Below are 25,975 nucleotides of genomic sequence, written 5' to 3' on the forward strand. Positions count from 1 at the left end.
GAAATTGCCTGGAAACCATCTTATATGACAAACTTTTGAAATGATTTGTTTGCAAATTGGTATAAATGAACTATTTTATATTGTTAATGTATAATAACGGCTTATTTTTTTGGTATTTGATGAGACAGGGAATGAGAGATTCGTGATAAAATTAAGTAGGTACACACATTTTTCATATATCTTCATGGTTGCGATAAAAATTAAATATAAAAACAAACTAAAATTGGAAGATATTCTCATATTCTGTATCTCGAATATAAAGCCAAGGTTCGACAAGGGATAATCGACAAGTGTACCCGTCGCATTAATTTGTATTACTTGGGTAAAAGGGACAATTGACAAGCACACCCGTCGCATTCATTTGTATTACTTGGGTAAATTTTTATTTTGTTAGCGACCTACTTCTTTAGTATCATTTTAGCAATTTATATTATTCGATTTTTATTAATTTAATAGCTGTACCTTACCACGCATTGCTGTGGCTCAGTCTGTTTGTGTAGACAGATAAACAATAGCGCGTGTTGCTTTAATATCAAAAAGATGGCGCTGTTTTTCAATAAAGCATGTTTGTCCAACAGATTGCGCTGCTTAACAATTTTTTTTTGCTATACAGATGACATCTATACAATATGACAAAACACACGCGTATTCGAATGCAACGTTGTGTAACCCCCGCGGGTCGCGACTCCCACTTAGTACAATAAAGTACAAAAATCCTAGTACAGAAAAACACTGCAAGGTTTCAGCAGATTCGTACAATACTGGTTTGTTTTTCACCCTCAATAAAAACATAAAATCTAGGGAGTTTTTGTCATTTATCGAGATTTCTTATGTCAGGAGCCTAGGAGTTTCTATTTTTTTACGCTGGCAACACTGATTACTCAACTTCGACAATTTCAGTATGAAATGAAACATGGCCGCGGTAGCGCCGGGTGTGAGTGTCAATATGAGTGGACATATACAAAATCAGTTAACTAGATCTTTAGAAAGAATACTAGAGGATGCAAATTTAAGTGGTGAATTAAAATTAAGTGGAAGAAAACTGAAAGACTTCCCGAAGACGGGAAAATACAATTTGAGTGATACCGTTATAGCTGGTAAGTTCATTCATAGATACTTTCGTTTGTTATTATTATAATGAACACGCAGTTTGCCGGTGCGTATGTTTCGTTATTTTTTGTTAAAACTGTGTATTTCATTGTTTTATTTAGTATTTTTATAAAGTTTTAATATGAAAACATCGCGTTTTGGACGAATCATTGAACGAAACATTCTCTTCTCGCTAAAGCTTCAACGGAAAATTCAATATTTTGAAGATAATATTGAAATGTCGTCAAATTATACCCACAAGACGCCTGTCAGTTTAAATTAAACCGTAATTCAACAACATATGATATTATAATTGCATTACTTTAAAAAAAATATTTTGTAACTGGACGCCCTTATCATTTTTGAAAAAATGTTAAGTCGAGCCAAATTTATTTATTTTATCAACTACCTTCCTGTATTTACATTATTATGCGAATCATTAAATCATTTTAATTTATGAAAGGAATTATTACATTGTTGTCTAAAAATGAATATTGTTGTCTTTAAAATAGCCGGCTAAAATAGCGAAAACAGTCTTGCAAAATTTGCAGATAAGCATAGATATACCACTCAGATGTAATATACATATAGGATTCTAGGGTATTTGGTGTAGGTATCGCAGCTAGAATTGACTCGAACACAGTACCTACTCGCACAGATGCATTGTATGCGTACAGCACGTTTCAAATGTAAACTTTTACCTATAACTACCGTTTGTAATACAATACATTAAAAAAAACATTTGATTCAACTTGATGACAACACGAAACAACTTTTCCAGTATGCGGAGAGGGAAAATAGTGCTATTATTATACGCGTGAAATCCTTCACATTTGACATAACATTGTGAAAGTTGATCGATGTGAGGTTTGATAGGTAGGTACTGCCAACCTAAAATAGATAACATGAAATCATATAACCAGGGGCTATAAACGCAGGGATCCTAGTTCGAAATTAGGTACGAAAATCGATTGTAAAATTAGTAATCAGAATCACTCAAATTATGTAAATACAAAACGAATGATATAAATACATGATGTATTCATGTTATAATGAAAAAAGGGCTTTTCATCGTATAATTAAATTATCTAGGTATGTATAGTAAAAAATCCTGTCTTATTATTTGTACATTTTTTTATATATGTATAATAATAAAACCCTGAAAAAAATACTATTAAAATAGTATTTCTATTCTATTTTTATTTATTGAACGGGTCGTTTCTACGACTCATTCTTGAGTTCAATAGCTTGGATGTGCCTTGCCGGCTTCTCTTTTCATCCCTCCTAAAACAGGAGTCTCTTCAATACCCATGTTCACTGCTCCACACACAGCATCTCCAAAGATGAATTAGGGCCTGAGGTGAAATTGCTTTACTTTGGATCTCCTTTGTGGAGATATAAGAAAATAGGTAGGAATTTATTTGATTTGATAATATTATTTATATTGTTGAGTGAGCATAGCAAAGTCCTGTTTTAACTCTGTTCAATATGGTGGTGGCCTTGTTGGATACTAGCTTTTTATCCCGCTTGAGTTCCTTAATATTATGGTAGGTACTTACCTGAATAAAGTTTGAAAAAAGAATTTATTCTCATTTAGATTGTGTCCTTTCTTTTAAGATTACATAATTCTTTATTTGAAATAAAAATTGTCACGTAAAATATTTATTGTGTATAATTAAGTAGGTAAGTATTTAAGTACCTACTTACAAATCTTATGATTTCAGAGGAAATTTTGGTTTCGATTGATAATAAGAGAAAATTACACTTATTCTTTTTTGGACGCGAGGTCTAGGTGCTGTTCAGAATCGCCAGTATAATAAATTAATAATTATAACTATTGATTGTTTAGTTCCGTCTCAGTAATAAAATAGTCACAGCGAGAGCTCGTACGCGCGTCATCGATAATCGTCCTCTTCCTTCTCACACGTCTTGTATGAAAATGAAAAAAAAAAATACAAGACACTAGAACGTTGATGACATTCACGACCTCTTTCTAGGACTAGCGTACACATAAAATAGTAATATTTTATATTGATTTCTCAATTATTATGACCAAAATAATTAAGTCCCAATGGCTGCGTGGTTAGAGGCGTCGTCCCGGTAAGACAGAAATCCTGTGTTCGATTCCCAGTTAAGACTGTTACCTATTTTTATTTTCTTGTCTTGTTATGTTTCGCTTAGATTTATTAGTATATAGTTATAAATCCTTAAATTCAGCTCTGCTTCACAAGTAGCTTACAATGAAAATCTTACATAGCTATCTAAATTTGGCAGATATGTTGATCCTCATTCTCATTAAGGCGAAGCTTAATGCTAAATCACTATTTTGATTAATCTTTATAACGAATTGGTGTACATTATGAAAACCAAAAAAATATGCTTTAGATAAATTGAAGATTTTCCTATCGTTTCGCTTGAGTAGAATACAAATATTAAAAATAATTACTCAATAAAAAATATAAATGTAAACTAATAAAAAAAAATTTTTTAGTAGTTATAAAAAATATAAATGTAAACTACTAAAAAAAATATTTTTTCAATAGAAATGTATGAACGCGTAAAGGAAAAACTTAAAAAAAAAAACAGTATTATAGCTATGATTATCTGTGACAGTTTCACTTGGTTAACTTTTTTGCTTTCTTATAAAATTATTTATAAAGTAATGAAAAGTGATGAAACAATAACTAGGTTAGGTTAATAGCCAAAGTTATATCTCTTTCTAAAACTATGTTGAGTTATTATGGATCCCCAAAATCCATGTTTTGATTTATTTTTTAAGTTAAGTTCCAGCACAAATATCGCCAAACTTATGCAGTAAAACCATATCCGAAAAGAGGTTCATAAATATAAGATCAAAGCATTTTTTATAGCCTGACAGGCTTATAAAAAGACAAAGACCAAGATATGTTGTGTGATCTACTTGCAGTATTTAATTAATGCATTTCTAATATTTCTAGGCGATCAAATTTTCAAACCAAAAACACACTACGTGATTTTACATCACATAGCATCACATCACTCTTTGAACCACATATTGCGAATAATTGTAATATGTTTAATGTGAAGCTGCGTACAAATATTCGCAACACAACATGTAATGCAACAAAGGTTATAATTAATTATCATAGTGATAGTGCACATGACCTGAACACACTTTGGTAATTTGTTGCATTGCATGTTGTGTTGCGAATACGCGATGTACGCGGCTTAGTAATTGAATTCACTCCTGGAGGGTGGGGGTGGGTAGTTGGTTTTACGCGCAGGCCATTCACTGTCTGCAGTCTAGACTAGGCCCTGCACTAGGCACTAGACAGTCACAGATGTCCAGGTCCCCGACCCTGCGCCCCGCAGCCTGCGTTTATACTTCATACGGTGTACGCCATTGTTCAGGTCTAGTCTAGAACCTTCTTCCAGAGTACAAGCTAGAAGTGGTAAACATCAAGGTGTTTTACCCTTTCAATTGAACGTAGTTATGCAGAAACCAGCCAATCCACAATTTTGGCAAAAATAAGATATTGTTGACATCCGACGGAGTAAGATTATTTCTATGTTCTACTTAACTAAAAGCAGCCAGGCCGCTTTCATACAAAAATTTATAGTGATTTGAATATGTGCTACAAGCGCCCACGGCATTCAAAACACTTTTAATGTGGCTATTTCTCAAAACATATCTAGCAGAGAACATACAGCGTCATCTGGTCAATTTCAGCAAAATACCTAACATTCGAAAAACGATATATATGCTTAATCAGCATAAAACGTTCACGGCGCTTGTAATTACCTACATTTACAGCCTTACTAATAAAATCCCTTCACAGCCGTTAAACGGTGTGTTTTTTACATTTTTGTATAAAGACTACAAGTTTAGATACGAGTTGGTACTATAAAAAAAAACGTTTTTTTAAATCCGGCAACATTGAGTTTTGCGTCCAGCAACGACAACACGCATGCGCGTTATGACCTTATTTTAGCGCGATTTCGAGGGTGACAGCTATTTATATGTATTCTTGCAATATCTTCATAAATCCTGTTTTTGTTGTTAAAATGGTCAATTTACTATTATATTCGTATAATCAATATGTTTACAACTTATTTGTGTTACTTTTGGTCAGTTTTAATCAAATAATTATACAATAATTGCATGTTATAAAATGTACTTTCATTTTATGTCAATGAAGAAAGCATAAATTAATTTTTCCAGAATGGAGATTTAATTTCCTTTTCTAGACAAGACATATTTCATATACCTTCATCAGTTTGACGACAATATCTACAAATCCGGAATCTTTTTGCGCCCGTAATTAGCACCCATTTTGGAATAAATTATATAAATATTATGTTACATTCAGATGTGAATACACTTTACTACCTAATTTGACCCTTTTATGTTATTATTTCACAGGAAATGCGGTGAAATTCTCTTTTTTATAAAGGTTTTTTTCAATGTGCTCAGTACACGTAGGTAGAAGTTGTCTATAAATTCACTTTTTACAGAAATTCCTGTAGGCAGTAGGCATGCAGTGTTTTTGTCTGTGGACAACCTGGCTATTTTGGACAATCGCTAGTTATAAAAGTTGATCATTCCGATTTCAGAGTTAGTAAGTTTATGGATTATAAACCAAAAGGAATGGGCGGGGAGCTCTGAGCTAAGTCAGGAAATATCTTTGCTCGGTCGCCTGTAAAAATAGATTTTAAAATCCCTTGAATACTGCTGCAGTTAAAATAAAATTCTTTCAGCTTTGTAAAGTCACTAGATCTTAGTTTTATGGGAAATTTAATTTTGTGTTAATCCCTATATTATTACAATAGTAAATGGTTAGGTACCTTCCGACAAAGCATTCTACTTGGTTATATTTGTATCTTTTACTAGCGCAGACCCGTGAAAAAGTGAAAAATCACGAGATATTATAATTGTAAAATTTGTGAATATTTTCCTCAGGATCATTTGCTTATCAAAAATATAATTAGATACGGAGAGAAATATACCAATTGAATGAACACCGTTAGTAAACATAAAAAAACGTTATTAGATCTGTCAAAATGTAAACAATGAAATATACATTTCGAACATAGTTATTAGTATAATTTATTAAAAAAAAATTTCCTTACTTCGTTGCTTATCTCATATGATTTAATACTTATCAGTTCCAATTTTGAAAATTAAAAGTACATTGAACTTGAATAATTTTACGAATTGCGCACAAATACGGAGGAATATTTCACATTACTCATGCACCGACAAAATTTGTATTTATGTTTAATAATATGTAGGTATGTACTGTTTATTCAAATTCGTTTGTATACACGGACTCGTCAAGTATTTTAATTTTATTAGAGTATTACTGTATTATTTTAAACTTTTAAAAGCGCTCTTCATGTGATGTTTTACAAGAATAGCTATTAGTTAAGTTAAGAGGAAGCTACAAGCCAAAAATGTGTATATTCTTGGTATACCTTATATCGTAGGTAATAGGCATTAAAATCCCTTGACAAACGGAGTCTAGAAACGTTCGATTTCAAGCAAAAAACTTGTTTTTATTTATTTTGTAAATAATTTTATAAGAAAGCAAAAAAGTTGATCAAGTGAAACTGTCATAGATAATCTTAGCTATAATACTGTATTTTTAAAAAGTTGTTTCCTTTTTGCGTTCATACATTTCTATTGAAAAAATATTTTTTTAGTAGTTTACGTTTACATTTTTTATTGAGTAAATTATTTTTTTATTTGTATTCTACTCGAGCGAAACGATAGGAAAACCTTCAATTTATCTAAAACATATTTCTTGGTATTCATAATGTACACCAATTCGTTATGAAGATTCTGAAGTAAAATTATTCTAAGTGAATTATAATTCACTTAGAATAATTTTACTTCAGAGAGCAGTGGTATAATTTAAGTATGCAATTTAAAGATGTAATAACCCAAATATGTGGGGAACCCTAATAATAATTATTTAAGTGCTATCAATATTTGACAATAAGCCCTAAGCAACAAGGAGGGAATATCCCAACATTACAAAAATAAAATATCAGAAATCACAAACCTTTTTAATTATATAAATTCTTTTATATTCATATGAACTATAAATATCTACTTGCTTTGTAACATCATTCATAATTTGTAAAAATAAACTTTATAATTACCTAATGTACCCTAAATTAACAAAATAACTCATAATACCTACCTCAAATTAACAAAATAGAATCATTCATTATATATAAACAATGTTGTATACCCCTGCCTAAGTTTGTATAAAATCAGTAGCATAAGAGTTTCAACTACCAGTCTGAAAATGTCCGTAGTAGGATGAAACCGGTCCTGGTAATAATAAATAAGTGGAACAAAGTGAAAAAGTTTTTTAATTTTAATTCTATTACAATGGAATTCCACCACGAATTAACAGTGCAAAAACTAGACTCATATCTACTAGTGTTTGACTTAATCAAAGCCCTAAAGTTATTCATCTCGAAACGATAGATTTTAATTTACTTTGTAGTTGACATGTTGTTAAATCGATTGAATTGAGTATTAGCCAAAATGTTTTGTAGCGTCTACTTCGATCACTGTATCACAAGTAATCCGTAGAAGAACTTCGATGTTTGAAAATCTTTGATTAATTTTTCCAGAAGGAAAAAATGAGATTACTTCAGTGGATATTTTATTTTATTTACATGAATTAAGTTTTCAAAATTAGATAGTATTTTTTTCCGAATTCGTTTAAGATGCGGTAAATTATGACGCTTGACCTTCACGTTTCAACCCGCAAGACGTGAAATACGCCCGCAGTGCTGATCAATGATCATGCTCTAAAGGTGAACTATTTTTGGCTCTAGGCTTTTGTTATTTACCCCTTTTAGCAATCGATATTTGCAGAGAATGAATAAACTTCGATTTGTATTTGCGCTATGACTTGCGTTTGTTTATTAAAAATTACATAAGTCAGAGTAATTATTGATTTGACCTGTGATTATATGTATGCAAGTATCTATCTCGCAAACGAACAGACAATTCGAATAAATGAAGATAATTTTTACTCGACGTAATTCAATTTAATTAAAATTTTATTTGTTCATTGGCAATCGAAAACGTTGACAAATCACCGACATTGTCGATACCACCTATATCGTCCTATAAGTGCTGGTGCTAGGAGCTCAGTGCCCGAGTGGTATTACGTTAATTAGTTAAAAAATATAAACAATAATCATTAGCCTAAATTTTTTTTTAATCTTCAGAGAAAAAATAAATGCCGCTAACGGGAATCCAACCCGCAGCCTTCCGATTGCCGGTCGGGTGCACTAGACAAGCAAATTTCCAAAAAAAGTCTATTTTTAAAGAAGAAAAGAATGAGAAAATGATTAATTAATCCAATGCTAATTTCAATAGAATTTTGGTTTCATTTCGGAGGTAAACGCGAACTTGTGGGGAATTTGAAAATCTCTTCATCTGTTGTGAATATTTTAGAACAAATGAATTGGCTACTCTGGTCTACATTCACATTTAAACCGACGAAAATAATTTAATGCAGGTTTTTAAACACCGGTTTTGTTTATTAGGTTCGGTAATGGATGCATTTTTGCACTTCGATTCAATACGATAACATTTGTGACGAGATGGCAACATTTTACCTACTGTTCTGCGATGTTAAAAGCGGGTAATCTTAAGATTAAAAAAAGGTATTGACTCCCATACGAAATGCAGCGCGGGTTGAAAAAAAAGTAGGATTTTTGAGACCGGTAACTGGTGACGTCCTTAGATTCGATGCATTTTTTGGAGACCTGAAAAATTAGACGGTCACATCATTGGGATTTTCTGTTCAGCGGCTGGGAAGTATCTACATAGTTTCAGTATGTTAGCGTCAATGGATAAATCAATACCTTCCACTAATTAGGATACTGTCTCTATGGCATCTTCTATTTGTGCTTTTATGATATCCTGGCCACCTGCGAACCCTACCTCGAAGCCTTACACAAAATATAGTATATCTGTAGAACATGACACGGGGGAAACTAATTATGACTGACGACCGGAAGTAGAGGCGGAAAGCTGCGCTACCCCATGACCAATAGGAAGTTACTTATCGGAAGATGGGTATATTTGATCACTTCCTTCGTAATATTAATTTATTTTCGAAATCATTTTACCAATCCTTTACATTTGCTACCATTTTATTTCGTAGTTTGTGAATAGCATATAAGGGTACGTTTACATTTGCGTTCCGACAAGCGAACCGTACCGTGAATTACGGGAAAGGAACGAATCAATTGCAAGCGGCGTTTCGCGCCATTTGCGGTTGCTTCGTTTCTTTTCCATAAGTTGAGGTTCAGTTCGGCAGTTAGGCTCGCAGATGTATACGTAGCATAAGAGTTCCAACTGCTCCCAACCGTCTGGAGCCAGTGAGACTATGACGTCCTCAATGAGTATGCTGTGAGGCTGAATATAGTGTAGAGGGAAGGAGATGTGGGAAGTACCTGGCTATTTAGATCTGGTCTTCAAACACGGCTGAAGTCATTTCAAGTAAAGTTTCAATTCTGAATGGTGGTCTTTCACCAGGGCGAATCTTACAGCATCTTCCACCTTGGAACGTGCCACAAATATGCTAAATGTTATTTTAAACGAATTAATTGTGAAATATGATTTAAGATTGTGCATCATACATCTGCCCTGACGATGGACACTGTAACGTTGTCCGAAACGTTGGCTAAAGAAGGAGTTAGAGCAACACGGCATAACACCCCAAAAACAAATAACAAAAAAAAGTGGGTGTGTCAAGCCTACGCAAGACAGAAGTGAAACTTCTTTTGTTAAACCGTATGAACCACAATCAATTACGTATTTCACTCGTATTACACTCACGACGCAGTATACTAACCAAGCAGCTGATGCTTGGCGTGGCGCAGTTCGCTGGTGTCTGAGAGAGAGGAAAGAAGAGAAGAGAGAGAACGTTCGTGAGCGGCTCCCCCACCTCAACAAGCGCATATGGTGAGAGAGGGACAGTGAACGGTGAGCGGTGGTGGGGGTACCCGCATTTTCGTGTCGATCCTGACTCGGTTTTACTCCGTCCCCGAATTACGCGCCTAAAGAAGTTTCACTTCAAAAATAATTAATTGTGAAACAATACAAATGAATTTAATAAATTTTACTTGCGTTCGCCGGAATTCGAACCCGCAACCTCTGGTTTCGTAGTTGACAGAATTACCCCTCGGCCACGGAGGCCGTAAAATCTGGCATCTGACAGTTTTTCTCACATTATTGGAGGTTTATTACACTTTTTCGATATAAAAATAATAACTATAATGTTTATCGTATTTAACCGTTGAACAAATTGGCGTAAACACAATCTGTTTTGCCATATATGTATTTTTTTTTTTATTTTTTTTTTTATTTTAGCGACTATATAAAATAATTGTTACATACAAAATATAATGGTGAAATTAAGTATAAAATATAGTATTTCTTAGTCCTCCTCACTAGGGGGTCCTGTGCCGAGGCGGACTAAAGTTATTTAAATATGGTTTATTTGTCTTCTATGTCGTTTTTAGTGTCTTCTATGTCGTTTTTAGTGTCTTCTATATCGTTTTTAGTGTTTTCATTAGGGTTTTTTCACTGACCTCTTTCAGCCATATTTTTATTAATGATTTGTATTCATTAGGATTTTTTATTAGTTTTATGTCTTGGGGAAGGATGTTATGGAGTTTTGTTGCAAAGTATGTATAGTTTCTTTGTCCGAATGTGGTTTTATAACTTGGAATATTTTTTATATCATTTTTGTTCGATCTAGTGTTATGCATACACAGTCTAGTAGAGGATTTGTTATTTTTGAAGAGCTTCAATAATATATTTTTGGCATATATTTGCTGTACATTTGGTACGTCAAAGGAATTGAATATTTCAATTGAAGGCGTTCTAATTGGTACTTTCAATATGGTCTTTATGATTCCTTTTTGAATCGTATTCAGGTTGTGTAGGTACGTATGTGTAGCAGATCCCCATCCTATGATTCCATATTCAATTCGAGAATGACATAATGCGTAGTAGACCTTTTTCATATCCTTTTTATTTAATACGTTTCTTAGATTTTTAAAGAAATATATAAGGCTTGTGAGTTTTTCCGTAATACCTTTGATGTGTAGGTCCCATCTAAGATTTTCGTCGATTATTACTCCGAGATATTTTATGTTTTGTGTTTTTTCGATGACGGGGCAGTAACATTGTATATTATTTCCATGGCATTCGTGTAGTTTTAGTTCTAGTGATTTTATTGGTTGGCTCCTTGCGTTTATTGAAAATGTTATATATTTTGTTTTGCTTATATTAAGGGTAAGCGAGTTGATTTTAAGCCAATTTTGAAGTGCACTAAGCCCCTTTTCAGCCTCATTAAATGTATCCGTCCAATTTTCTTCTTGAAATAATAAAACAGTATCATCAGCAAAACTGATTATGTTTCCTTTAATGGTAAGGTTAGTTAAATCGTTGATATAGATAATGAATAGGATCGGTCCCAGTACACTTCCTTGAGGGACGCCATAGTTTAAAGATAGTAGTTTGCTCTTTTGTTTGCCAATTTGTACTTGTTGTTCTCGCCCTGTTATATATGACTCTAATAAGTTCATTGTTGTTTCGGCCATTCCTATTTTTTTTAGCTTAGTTAGTAATATTTTATGGTCTATTGTGTCAAAAGCTTTTTGAAGATCTATGAATAAAGCCAAACACTTTTTCCCTTCATCTATGTTTTTTATGGCTATGCTTGTTAGATTTTCTATGGCATCATTGGTGCTTAGATTTTCCCTAAAGCCATATTGGGATGGTGATAATAATTTGTTTTGTTCAAGAAAATGAACAATTTGCTTCTTCATTACAGTTTCCAAGATTTTTGAAAAGGAGCTTAAGAGACTTATGGGTCGGTAGTTATATATATCCTTTTTGTTACCACTTTTATGTATAGGTATAACTGTTGCTTTTTTAAGGCATGAGGGGAATACATTTGTAGATATAGACAGATTGACCAAGTATGTCAAAGGGAAGGTCAGTTCATTTTGGAGTTGTTTTATTGTTTTATTTGAGATTATATCATTTCCCGATGATTTATTAACATTGAGGGATACAATTGCGTTTCTGATTTCAGTATTGGTTACATTAGTTAACTTTAATTTATCTATCTGGTTCATACTTTCCTTTTCTTCTGGTAAAATGCTAGTTTTTGGATGTCTGATTTGCTTTGCCAATTTTGACCCTATATTTGTAAAAAATTCGTTTACGTATTCGAGAATTTTGTCCGGATGCTTTTCGAAAGAGATTTGGGTATTTTCAATTGTTAGTTCATCTATGCTTTTGTTATGGGATGAATTTGCACTTGTAATTTCATTAATGATCTTCCATAATTTGCGTGGGTCATTGTTACATTCGTCTATTTTTTTCTTATAATAATTTTCTTTGACATTGCGTACAACATTTTTGCAAATATTTCTGTATCTTTTATAATATCGTTGTATAAAAATATCACAAGGATTTAAACTAACTTTCCTGTGTAGTTCATCTCTTTTTCTAATGCAATTTATAACGCTTTGGGTTATCCATGGTTTAAGATGTTGATTTTTATGTGAAATCTTTTTTTCTATTGATTTGGTATTTGACATGATGGTATGAGTTATATATTCAATGAATTTACTCCAGGCACTATTTGTATCAAGGTTCTCCAGTAGGTTTATCCAGTTTGTATTTAGTAATTGTTGTTTTACTTCATTCCATATGGTTTCTGTCTTCTGCACGATAATTGGGTAGGGCTGCGATCTTTGTATTTTCTTTTTTGTAATAGATAAAATTGTTGTATAGTGGTCGGTTATAGTAGAGGTGAATATGATAGAGTTGGTTGGTTTAACAGTCTTACTGAATATGTGGTCGATGCAAGATTTGCTGTCATTTGTAACACGCGCAGTGGCGGATCCAGGGGGGGGGGTCACGGTGGTCATGACCCCCCCCCCTGGGCCCCAGCCCAGGGGGGGTCATGACTACCTAGGTCCTGGGCCCATCCAGGACCTAGGTGGACCACTAATTAAAATTGTTAAACATAATGTTTTTATATATTTTTTGTCACAATATAAATTTTATTTAAGTACTTTCAATATTTAATTAATTTAATATAATACTTTGTTTGACGGCAAACGCATTATTCGGGAACGAACGCATCGAAAATTCGAATGTTACCGCGTCACCGCGCACCGCCACCGGCGCGCGCTTCGGCCGCCACCTTTCATATTGTTATGACACATTTCGTGTAACCACGTGTGACGCTTGCGCGCGCTTTGTTTCGACTAACGTCTAGCGTCTAGCAAAACCTAACCTCAATCGGAACGACTAAACTTTATTAATAAAGTGTTTACTTTTATTTGTTTACTAAGTTAAAAAAAATAAGTTCCAATATAAGTAATAGTGTTCTTAAAAATTGTTGCTGCAAATTCAATTCATTACAAGAAATGGTAAGTAATCTAATCAGTTTCTTAATTATGCCAGTGTATGTGTGTTTAAACTCAAATGTTATTTGTTAATGTTCTAAGGCTGGGGTTAGACTCGTAAGTTTTTTTCCTGTAAATCGCTCTTGAAGGCGAGTTTGGCCAAATTCCCAATGTAAACGACACCAAAAGTCACTTAACGTAATTTTAGTAAGTTACAGAACTTATTCTTTCGGAAGTTTTTTGACAGGTCTAACGCGCCCGCGCGAATTACCAGCCTTCCTATACTTCCTAAAGCAATTCTTAAGGCGAGACACAACCTCGTTCATCGAGGTTTTGCCCAAGGCTAACATTTTAATTTATTTCGGCGAAATTATAATTGAATTTAAAAAAAATAAAATTATGCCGCACGAGGGATGCAAGTTATTTATATTTTAGATTAATAAAACAATACCTTCCAATTAATATATTTTACGTTCAACGATTTTAAAACTTTATAACCCGTGTATAACTATAAAGTTAGCGGACTTAGCGGTAAGTACCAGATTTTATTTTTCTAGATGATGAATTAATAACTTCGGAAGTGGACACATTTTTAATATTTGTAACAAATTGTTCAGAATCAATTAAAATGAAGGCTAAAAGTGTGGATAGATTTTTTTACTAAGATTACGAAAACGTTAGTAATTTTTTTTAGAAATGCATAGTATTATTTTTAATGATGGATTTTGAATGATTTACATGAAAATGTTCCGTCTCCGATTATGTTCCCTTAATTTTGTAAAATTCCACACTGATTATTTTTTTATACGGCAACACTTTGATATCCGGTGAATTTTTGAATTTGACGTTTAACGTTCACTAGATTTATTGTTTGTTCTCTGCGAACTTAACCACTTAACCTTTGATTTGACTTTTTGTATGAGTAGGTGGTTTGGTATATTTATGCTTTTTGCTAAAGATGGCGGTGTTTTGACAGATGTTATGAACTTTTACCGTGTACTTATGATTTTATATATGATGGCGAATAACTACAACGAGGAAAAGGAAATTCAAAAAGTTGCAAGATTCCTACACACAATACTATGTTGAAGACACACCTGACACCATGTTATATTGTGGTGAAATAAGAACACGATTAATAATTATAATCTGTACTGTATTGGTTGACAATTGACATTACACGAGCCTACGCCGCCCGGGCTTGCGGAGCAAAAGACAATCTTAATGATATACCTAGTGTTACCATATCCAACAATACATACTTTTTACTTGTATATATTATTATCAAAATTAAATTATAACTTCTTGTAACTGTAACTGACCGGACCTAAGTCCTCCATCACAACACAAGCAAGCATTTTCAGCTTTCTGTGGTGGTGGTAGGAGTTATTGTTGGGTTATTCGTAACCCGGGAATGTTTGTCTTTCTTTAAAAAAAAAAAATCAACTTGACCACGACTACGTGACCCCCCCCTGGCGCCAAAGCTGGATCCGCCCTTGAACACGCGTAGGTTTATTTATCAAACTTTCAAGTCCGTGGGCGGCCAGTGTTTGCAGATAATCAGTTCTATTTGGATGACCGTTTTCTAGTATGTCAATATTTATATCTCCGATGAGGAAGACATTTTTTTTGTTTTTTAGAAGATTGAGTTCATTAGAAAGCGTTTCAAGAAACTGATTAATATTAGTTGTAGCTGGTGATCGATACAGAGCTAATATAGTGGTTTCATCACCCACTTTGATTTTCAAACAGTTTGCATTTGGGAATTTTATTTCATTGACTTCAGTTTTAGTGTCATCTTTAATGTACACTATCACACCATCATTTTTTGTGTAATTCAAATTGGTTGCATATGAGGTGTAATTATTAATATGTAAGGGTGAATATTTATCCTTTATCCAGCACTCAGTGAGGATAATTATATCAAGATTAATTTTTAGATTCTTAATTAGTATTTGAAGTTCATCGAAGTTTTTGTTGATACTTCGTATATTTTTATTTAATATATTAAAATAGTTTTTAAGAGTTAGCAGTTCATCTGGTTTGTTTGTAGTTATTGTTTCCTTATCCATGTTCTCAGTAGGTATTTCAGTTTGGTGTGTTCAAGTAAGTGATTTGTTATATTAATTTATCGAGGTCGTCCAGATGATTTACGAACAAAATTTTTTGATCATGACCTTTACGAACCATTATTTTCCCATTTTTGATCCAAACAAATTCATAATTTTTTTCTTTGGCTAGTTGCTTTGCTTTCCAAAGCAACTCTTTTTTGTAGGGACTTATTACTTCACCTATGTACACTTTTTCGTTTGTCAAATCCTTTAGTAAATTAAGGTCCATTTCTCTTTTTTTAGATAGAAGGATTTCTTTTAGTTTAATTTCTGTAAATTTTACTAGGATTTTTGGCGGAGCATTAAGTCTTCGGTCTGTAGTTCTGGTCACATTGTTTATATCAGCGTGTTTGATTTGAACTCCAGCTGCAGATGCGACTTTTTTTATAATTTCCTCCAGTTGTTCACCATTTTTTTGTGGAATTCCTGCAATTTCTAGGTAGTGCAGATTTGATGTATATTCAATTTCATCTAGTCTTAGTTCCATTTTTTTTATTGTAGCGTTTTTTCCCACTTGCTCTTTTTTTATATTTTCAAGTTCGTTTTGGATTGATTTATTTTGGTTATTATTTGTATCCAATTTTTTAATAATTTCGTCATATTGAGCACTTATGTACTCAATACTTTTTATAGATTCCGTATTCTGACATTCAATTTTTTGAATTATATCCTTTTTTAAAGAATCAAACTTTTTGTCGATATAATCAAAAATTTTATCCATAGTTTGTTTGTCCTCTTTATCAAGGTTTGATTTATTGCTACGTGTTTGGGTATTAGACATTTTGTTCACAGTTTACAAGAAAGTTGGGTTCAAAAATGCCCCCACTTCAATTCAAATTCAAAATATTGTCTCTGGTTTCAGTGACAGCCAGAACAATATTTCATTAGGTTTATGTCTATGGCTTTAAATGTCACTTGTCACGCAAATAAGATTTTGTTTTTAGAATCACTGTTATAGTAGATGTGTTCACACTTTGATTATTTAATAATCGGAAAACGATCCACTTTTTGAATGTGATACAATTAGTTTTTGTATGAAAATCACAATGTAGATAACGATTTTTAAAACTTTTTGTAGGACGAAAAATTTGCTTGCTTAATTGAAAACTTCATAGAAGTAGATACTTCTATGAAGTATATTTTTAAATGTTTAGAACCCCCATAGCTCATTGTTAAAACATGATAGTGAACTGAATTATAGGAAAGGCACGAAGCAACCGCAAGCGGCGGTTTGTGCCATTTGCTGTTTCGTTCCTTTCCCATAATTCGTGGCTTGGCTTGCGGAATTTTTGTCCTGTTTATACGCAGCATAATAAGTGTAATTTTATCCATGTGTAATTCCTTCCTTCTATAATTCTGGCAGTTATGGTGCGTGTAATTCACGCCTGACCTTTTCCATGAGTCGTGGTTCAACTCGGCAGTTCTGCTCACGCATGTAAACGCAGCATAATATAGTTGCCTATACCTGGCAATTCCAGACAGAAAAGATGTGAAAATTTCAAGACTCGACGATTGTGAGATCTTTAGCACACAGATTTTATGATTTGTTTTAACCATTTTGCAGGAGAGCAATTCAATTGTTTCCTTAAATTTCATATTCTTGGGAGGGGTATTATTTTTTATAATATTGTAAATATCTACATAATCTGTCAACACTTTCTAACTGATTTAGTATTTTGCTCAAATTCGTACCGATTTATTTATTTTCCGTAAAACGGTTACGCACCAATATATTACTGCACATGTAAGTCATGGGGCAGTTTTACTATTTTGTGACATGCGTCAAAGTTGCTGAACTGTCTGTAAGTGACGTTGAAAACGTTGATGGTCAATGCTGTTGAGTCGCTATGTTGATTGGCGCGTTCTGATAGGCAGAAGTCCTCGACTTCTAAGACATAAGTTGACCTCTTTCAATATAGGTGGGTTAAGTATGATAATGAACTTCCCAGGAACTGAAATACCTCAATCAAAATCCTTATTTTCGGAGTTACTGGTACTTTCCTTGGTGCTGCCGAAATTAAACTTTTCTTTTCAAATACAAAAATATTCAATGATACAATGTTATCTATATTGGTGTTTTTTATTCATATTACTCCGAAGTTAACACAAATAATAATCTAAACGCGAGGCTGGGCTAATCTTACACGTCTGTTAGCTGCTAGAGTTTACTTCCTAGTATGCGCTGTTTATCTCCGAGTATAGATTACAGTTTCCAGAAAACAAACAGCCGGTTCTTGTTTAAGTTTAGCTGTAAATTTAACAGCTGCAGACTGCATCTCCACTGCCTTACACTGGCACCGCACGTTCAAACACACCAACTACAGCTTGACACGGTGAACTTTTCAGTACGCCTCTCTGCCACCGTAGATATTGGGACATCTATGATGTTTTTTTAGTTTATACAAAATATATAGATACATACTTACATTGAAACTTCGCTCAGCTTTTATTTATAAATTTCTAATAACCATCTCCATCATAATTTTTAATTAATATTTTTTGTATTCTTCCACATATACGATTTAATTTGCAAGTACTAACTATTACAACACTTCACAAAACTGTCATAATTACTACAAAAAAGTTAACTTTTCAAAAAAATCTAATAAATTCCGCATCTCTTTAGAAAAACCAAAAGCCCACTATGGAGCATGAAAAAGCATGTTGTGCAGCTTATGAGTGCATATACAAAGTGTTGTAAGTATCTACTGCATTTTATCTCAACACATAATGTACGTTTTCTACATGTGAAACCTAGAATCTAAGGAGTGTGTGTATGTTCAATATTGGCTTTCAGAATTTCCTATACAAAAGTTTCGACTAAGATGTTGATGTGGAATGAGAGGTGATTTTTGGGGTTTTCAGCCGTGCTGCGCTTTTTCCCACTTTAGCCAAGTTTCAGACATCCTTGCAACTTGCAATGCCCATCAGTCCGTAAAGGCTGTTGTGCCCACCCTAAAAATCACACATATTTTATAAACATTTTAAAGAAATAGTTAACTTGTACGCTCATTTATTCAATTGACCACAAATGTCAGTAGAAAATGATAATGATAAAATGGCCGTATTTAATGCACAATTCATACTTGAACTTTAAAAAAAGATCACAGCCTACCTTTAGTCATATCAGAGCAATGGCCTCCACTGAATTGCCCTTCTTCAGGGCAGATGTTTAGAATGTGCTGAAAAGTGTGTTTATCGACTTTAAACAAATAAATCGTCAGTGGCTGAGTGGGCATCACATCTGGGCCCCGCCCAGGCATCGTGAGTTCAATTCCTCGGCTGGCTAAGTCCTCCATACGACACAAGCAGAATTTTCCGCTTACTGTGGTGGTAATAGGAGATTTACAAATTATTGTCAAAGTTTTACGTTAGTCGGGAAAGTTGGTCTTCCTTTAAAAATAAATACCACAACCTGCGCTTCTGCCCAGATGATAGACGTATACTCTGCAAGTCTGAAACGTTTGCCAAAGAAGGAGGAAGAGCAAGATGTCACAAAAATCAATCACGAAAATACTTTTGGCCGTGAGCTTCTTAAATCACACACTTTAAAGTTGTCTTCGTACAAAGCTTACTAGCATTCAAGAGCATTTAATGCTATTTGCTGTGACTCTGTTATGAATTATGACTATGCACCATCTGAGGACGGTGCTTATGAATAAGTAGTATTCGTTTTCTCTCATGCTGGAGGACTCCAAGAATATCTCCCGCCTCGCCGCGTGACGCGGGATTTCCCAATACACGATGGCGAGTGACGCATCGTTCAGCCAAGCGCCACCAGTTCATCCAACCACATGGCGATGACAGAACTAAAGATTTTTTATACAACTTTCCTGGTTAATTGATCACAATGTAGACATTCGCACAGTGATCTACGTATGGTATGAAGAACAACCTTCGATCTTTGGATGGACGAATCAGCGTAGAATGACATAATATGGGTTAGCAACATTGTATCCAACCAATTTATTTTCCCATTAAAAAACTGTTCGTCCTCCGTCAAAGCAAACATACAAGTTCGTTATTTTGATCACGTAGAGTGCGGAAGAATCATTAGGACCGGTTGTTTCGGAGAATTTGAACAATTCATCAAATTTCAACGTTAATTTGCGAGTTCTGTGAAAGTCCTATTCAAGTTCTGATATTATATCATTATAGGCTAGTTGCTTGACAGAACTGAAATAATAACAGAACTAGAAAATATCTTTCACAGAACTCGCAAATTAACGTTGAAATTTGAAGAATTGTTCAAATTTTCCGAAACAACCCGTCCTAAGTGAAGGTTTCAATACAGAAATATCTGCTTGTTTCGCATCGTTGCAGTGTGAAAGCAACACATATACAAAAAAACATAAAAATTGTTTTATTAAAATGCATTAAAGAGAGCCATATTTCTTTATCAATCACTACACATTAAAAAATACTATTTATAATGCCTATTTATAATTTTCTGCCCCCTTTTTTATCCCGAATATAAAATATAGCTTATAATGCTTTCTTTTTACGAGCCAAGAGAAAAATAAAGTATCAGGCCTATAAAAACTGTATTATTTTTTATTAAAGATAAACTTATGTTTACAGGTCAAGGTTTTTATGCAAAGCAGAAAGGATGACAATAATTATTAGACTGAAACACAAATATGAATTAATTAGTGCACCAGACCGGCAATCAGAATGGTGAGGTTCAATTCCTGTCGGTGGCATTTAGTTTCAATTTATGTTTGTGTTTCAGGCTAATAATTATTGTTTATAATAATTTGCTATAAAAACTGCCTTAGCGCAAAATTTAAAAACTACTTTTCGGATATGGTTTTATTGTATAATGTGGCAAATAAAGTTCATTAGAAAGTGTTCAAAAAACATTTTAACCTTTTCTGTTTAAAACGTGCTTTAAAGCATTAAAATGTTTTATCGTACAATGTGGCAAATTAAGTTCTTTATAAAATGTTCAAAAAAGCATTGTAATGTTTGTGTTTGAAATGTGCTTTTGAGCTATGTTTTTTGTTGCATAAATCCAAACAGGCGGCTTGCTGGTGTTAAGCGGGAATTTCGACCTTATCGCCATCTAGACAAGGACTGCATGATTTCGAACGAATCATTGAATGATCCACACCGCGGTGCACCGCCAATCTCTTGCGCTTTGTTCTTTAGAATGATAGGGACATGATCGATTTATCCCGTCTGCAGTTATTATATTATACACCGCATATTCTTACATTTATACTATTCGCTCACAAAATGAACTTGCTTGTTTCTTAGAATGCTTCTGCCAATCATACCCGTATATCTCTGCCCCAATTAACTTCTTAACATATCAATTTGATTACGTCCGATGTTTGTGCGATGACTCGCAGACTGGATCGCCCTGAAGATGCGTCAGACGTTTCCGCAGCAACCAGCGTGTTGAATCGATTGCGACCAGCCGCCGCCTCCCTTCGTCTGGACCGGATACCCCGGTATGGCGAAGAAATGATGTAATTAAGAAGTTTGCGCATGTGTACGCGCATGCTTAAACAATGGCCGGAAGAAGTCCTGCTAAAGGATAAACGCTGTGTTTAACAATGATTGTGTTTTTACTCCTATGCAAATGTTCACCTGCGTTATTCGGTTTCAGTCTAAAAGTCTGATTTTTATTTTTTCTGAAGAACGTGTTCAAATTACCAAAAAATTCATTACAGAAGCTAAAATCGTCTAATTTTATTACACGATAGTCGTAGAGGCGCCATTGCGTACTAATATCTCGTCGAAACGTATTCCACAAGTAGCAGTGTGTGGGGGACCGGATTCGGATAGTTTCTTGTCGCTCGGCGTTAGAGCGTTGGAGGTCAAATTGGAGACTAATTGCAGGTGAGGAAGTGGAGCCAATTTTTTCGCTTTGTGTTTTATCAAAATATAATACATCAATGGGGATAGTCTGATTTTTTTTAGTCAGTTCCGATTTTGAAAATGGCAATTAAAATGGTTTTCTGAAAAATATAATATTATTATAGGTTGATACACTATATCGCTTGTCTGAATTCTCTAAACAAACACTTCCTTTTCACACCTTTTTTTAAAACTTTCTGAGCATTCTGATTCTGCCGTGTATTAATTATTCTTCCTGGATTATAAAGGTATTCCGCTAGAACAAATAATCAAAAAGCAACTTCGAGACCAAGTTCGCAACTAAGACCTATTTTCTCTGAGATCAGTGAGTTGGTTATCTTTGACTAGCTACGGGAGCAGCTTGTTCATACATACGCGTTGTACCTTTCCCGTTCAGTTATACAACTTGATTATGCATGAGCCGGGCCACTTGTGGTTTGATGGCTTGCCGGAACAACCTCCTAAACCGGTCTGCAGAGAAATTATATTTGTATCTCATTGATGTGTGCTAAGTCAACAGTTATCACCGCGATTTTTAGATTTGGTATTTTGCATTATTTCAGAATGCTTTTCAAAGTCAGGGGCAAGGTTCTTATTGTAAGAGCCGGGGGTCTGTAAACCGGTTATTGTATCTGGTGCCCGTTTAGAAAGAAACCAGATCATTTGAATACAGGAGTTATTTTACTTTGAGAAATAACATGATGAAGTAGCTCTCAAACATTAATTTCTAGCTCCTCTCTTCTTTCTTAAAAAAAACATACATAGATTAAGTATCAAACTATAAAGCAAGCCATACACGCTACGGTCTACCGGAGAGGTTGCATTTGAAGGTCTGCCTGCGCAGGTCAACCGTACGGCGCGGGTAGCGTGTATGGGGACGTTCCGGTGTATCGGAGCGGTCTTCAGTTCATTCTCTTTGCGATGGCATCGATTGCAGACGATGACGGGTTGGCGTTGATAGGCCTTGCGTTAATTTTGATGAAAAAAGATAAAACAGTGAAAAAGAAGCGAACAAAGTGGTGTAAGCATTGGTTATTGAAAAGGAAAACGTATTGAATGAATTAAAATTTGAACCATAAGATTTTAAAAACTATCTTAGAATGCATGAAAACACATACCTAAAATTACTTGCAATGGTTACACCAATGATCAAAAAAGATACAGTTATGAAAAATAATATATTATCAGTTACTTTAAGATTTGACGCGACCTGCACAGGCGACCGGAGTACATGCACACACACGCAGGTACACCGTACGGTGTTGTCCGAAAGAATTGATTTTCGATTTTGCACCGGTCGCCTGCGCAGGTTAAAAAAACTGCACAGGTCTATTCCCACAAACGCTCCGGTCTGCCTGCACAGGCATACCTGCACAGGTAGACCTCTCCGGTGGACCGTAGTGTGTATGGCCGCCTTAAGACTGTGTATACAGCGGTTTCAGCGGATTCTCCATTTCTTTCCCATAATTCGTTGCTCGGCTTGTGCTTCGGTTCGTACGTGTACACGCAGCATAATATTTCTTAGTAGTCACGTGACTTTACTACGCATTTACTCATTACTTAGGGAAACGATGCTACTTTTCGTCCCTCAATTTTATTTTGACTATCGCATCGACCATGTGAAGAAAACATTGAACTAATCGTAAATGGATTTAGGATAGGAGTCGGCAACCCTTAGCTACGTGGTTTCTTACTTCTTAATTTATTGGTTGCCTATTCTTCAATTATTTGCGAACACTGTTAAATTTATCTTGGTTCTGGAAGAGCATGCCCATTGATGAATGTTGGTCCACTAAAATCTCCTTCGCCACCTATTTCCGGACTTCCAATACAATTTTGGTACGGTCCTGCCCGGAGAGCCCCGTTGTAACCCCTCTCTCTCTTTCAAATGTGTCGTTTATGAGAAAGAAGGATAAGTTGCAAGTAATTTACCAGCAGTATGCCTTTATCTATGTTATTTAAATATGGTTGTTGTTGCTACCGAAGCATGTGTTTGAGGTGTGGAGTTTGCGCAACTTTGGTGGTTTTGGTTGAGTTCTCTTACCACCTGCAGGTTTGTGACCCTTGTTATCCATGGCATATTCATCACCTTAGATTTTAGTTGAGTTTGCTTTCGTTCTTTTTAAGTCTCGAATGCCTAGGGACATTCAATACTCGGTCAAACAACAAATCCTCCCTGTTCTCTATAAGAGCTCCATTTTTTTCTTATTTCGCTTTCGGATTACAGGTTCTAATTATTCAGTTCGGAGACGGTTTCAACTATATCCATTACTAATTTAGATCATAGTGTCTGCTATGTTAAGTGTTAGTTTTTATCGGCGTGAGAGATCTCACGAGAGAATTTTTTGATCCATTTTCAACCCCGTTAGGTTATTTAATGCTACAGAAATAATACTGCTTCTTCTGAGATACACTATTTTTATCGATATCATTCGAGGTCATGCTCGTTTTATTTATTTTACTGTATTCTTTAAAGGTCGTTATAGGATATTTATCTACAACAACAAAATGAATAAAGCTTACTCTACGTGTCAATGAGGGTTATCTACATAGAAGTGTTATTGTAACTCAGAATTAATGTAGGTACATTTCTTTTCATTGTACGAACTGCTGCAATTAAATTCTATTGTACTACAAAACGGGATTGTTCTTCAAAGTTCAATGATATTTTAAGGTTAAACTGTCGCGTGTTGAACCGTTTTATAAATACTTACATCACCTGTTCTCTGGCATTGATTTCACTGTAATCTTTCTCCGTTATAATTTACATTACATCTAAAAAGAACGTTGTAAGTTTTTAATACGTTTTATTTTGAATTTCTGTACAACAGCCATTGTATTAACGCACGTTCAATTACACATTTCTATTCATCAATAAGTAAAATTACAAAATCGCGTTTGACCTTGTCAAAACTTTTGCCGATACTCTGCGTCGCACAGCTTTCTACTTAGAACAGCTGGTTACCTCCTGCCATAGTTTTGTAATTCAACCGCGATGATTCACCGCTCCTAGCTCCTATCTCACGGGAAGTGGAATGGCTGGCGGAAGAGTTCAAAACCAGCTGACATTAAATTTATAGATTAAATGAAACAGACTAATAAAAGCTGACCTTAGAATTATAAATTATAACTATTGGGCCTTATCCTATGATTTGGCCTTGTTAGATCGTTTCATTTAATAAACTTGTATTAACTTTTGTCATGCAATCTTATTTTCACGTTGATATTCGATGTTGTAATTTTAACGTTGAACCTCCCATGTTCCTGTGGTTTTCGATGTCAGTATTATTATTTCTCGATCCCATTGCACTATACACACATGTGAATAAAGTAGGTGTAATCAGATAACCGCAATGTACAACCAATGACGTCATGTCATTTGTTATCGCGACTGAAATGTCTATTTAAACATTACAAAGAACACAGTTTATACAATTTGGCCATGGCTGACATGAAATTGAAATGCTTGTTTAATTTATATTGTTAAGAGCACACATAACACTTCATAGTGTAGCTTTATAACATCAATAAAAACGAAATGCATGTACTCCAACATTCAATATAAACATTTGATGTACTCGTATAAGTGCTATTTACAAGTGTGGCTTAGTAGTAAATGGAACCATGGTTAAGAAATCTAAACCGGAAAAGAAATGGCTAGAAGTGCTTGCATACAAATAAAATTCGTGCTCTCCGACTCAAAAAATTCCGTATTTCGATGAAGCGTACAGAAAAAGTAAATCAATCTTTGAACTCTGGGTATATGGTCTGCCACTCTGTGAGTGATTGTAACCCTGATTCTATGAACTGGAACTGATTGTGTCAAGAATTCAGACTAGCAATGAAGTACCTAGAGGTACCTATAATATTTTAATAGAAAATATATTTTTGCTGTCATTTTAAAATTTTGAACTGATGTCTCGTTATATTTTTGTAGTTGCGTTAGCATGCCTACTTTATTCGATTCAATTGAAATTTATATATTTATTTTTTATTTTTAAAAGAAAGACAAACATTCCCGGGTTACGAATAACCTGACAATATTTGAAAATCTCCTACTACCACCACAGTAAGCGGAGAATGTTGTGGATGTTGTGATGGAGGAGTTAGCCAGCCGAGGAATTGAACACACTACGCCTGAGTGGGCCACACGCGATGTCAACTCAGCCACCGATCATTATTTTAATATATTTTTTGTCATCTTAAGAGCTTTTTCATGACGAGTTGTAACTAGTTATTTCTTCCAGTCTCCACCAATAAGTCGTTGTAATTGGCAAAACAAACAATCTCCTTCTAAATAAGCTTCCGATCGATGCATTTATAAAAGTGCCCCCTTTACGGGGGAGACACTTTAGCCGCCCACTTAAAGATGGTAATTAGTTTATTTGGTCCATACCATAGACATTCAACGTTATAGACTTGCCCTAACGTAAAATCTGGGTATCATTTCGACGAGCTGG

The 25,975-nt window shown here is 34.4% G+C and overlaps 1 protein-coding gene across 2 annotated transcripts in view; it reads left to right on the top strand.

Moving 5' to 3' along the window:
- Positions 1-913: 913 nt before the first annotated feature.
- Lrch (Leucine-rich-repeats and calponin homology domain protein) overlaps positions 914-25,975 on the top strand; it is a 120,864-nt gene continuing 95,802 nt past the window's right edge. For both annotated transcript variants that reach the window (XM_089631170.1, XM_089631169.1), the window contains exon 1: positions 914-1,097. In XM_089631170.1, coding sequence (XP_089487296.1) covers positions 914-1,097 — 184 coding nt within the window. The remainder of the gene's footprint in view (positions 1,098-25,975) is intronic.

Source organism: Hesperophylax consimilis, chromosome 4 (genome assembly GCF_061612785.1).
Source record: "Hesperophylax consimilis isolate HC1 chromosome 4, BYU_Hcon_1.0, whole genome shotgun sequence".
NCBI classification, from domain to species: Eukaryota; Metazoa; Arthropoda; class Insecta; order Trichoptera; family Limnephilidae; genus Hesperophylax; species Hesperophylax consimilis.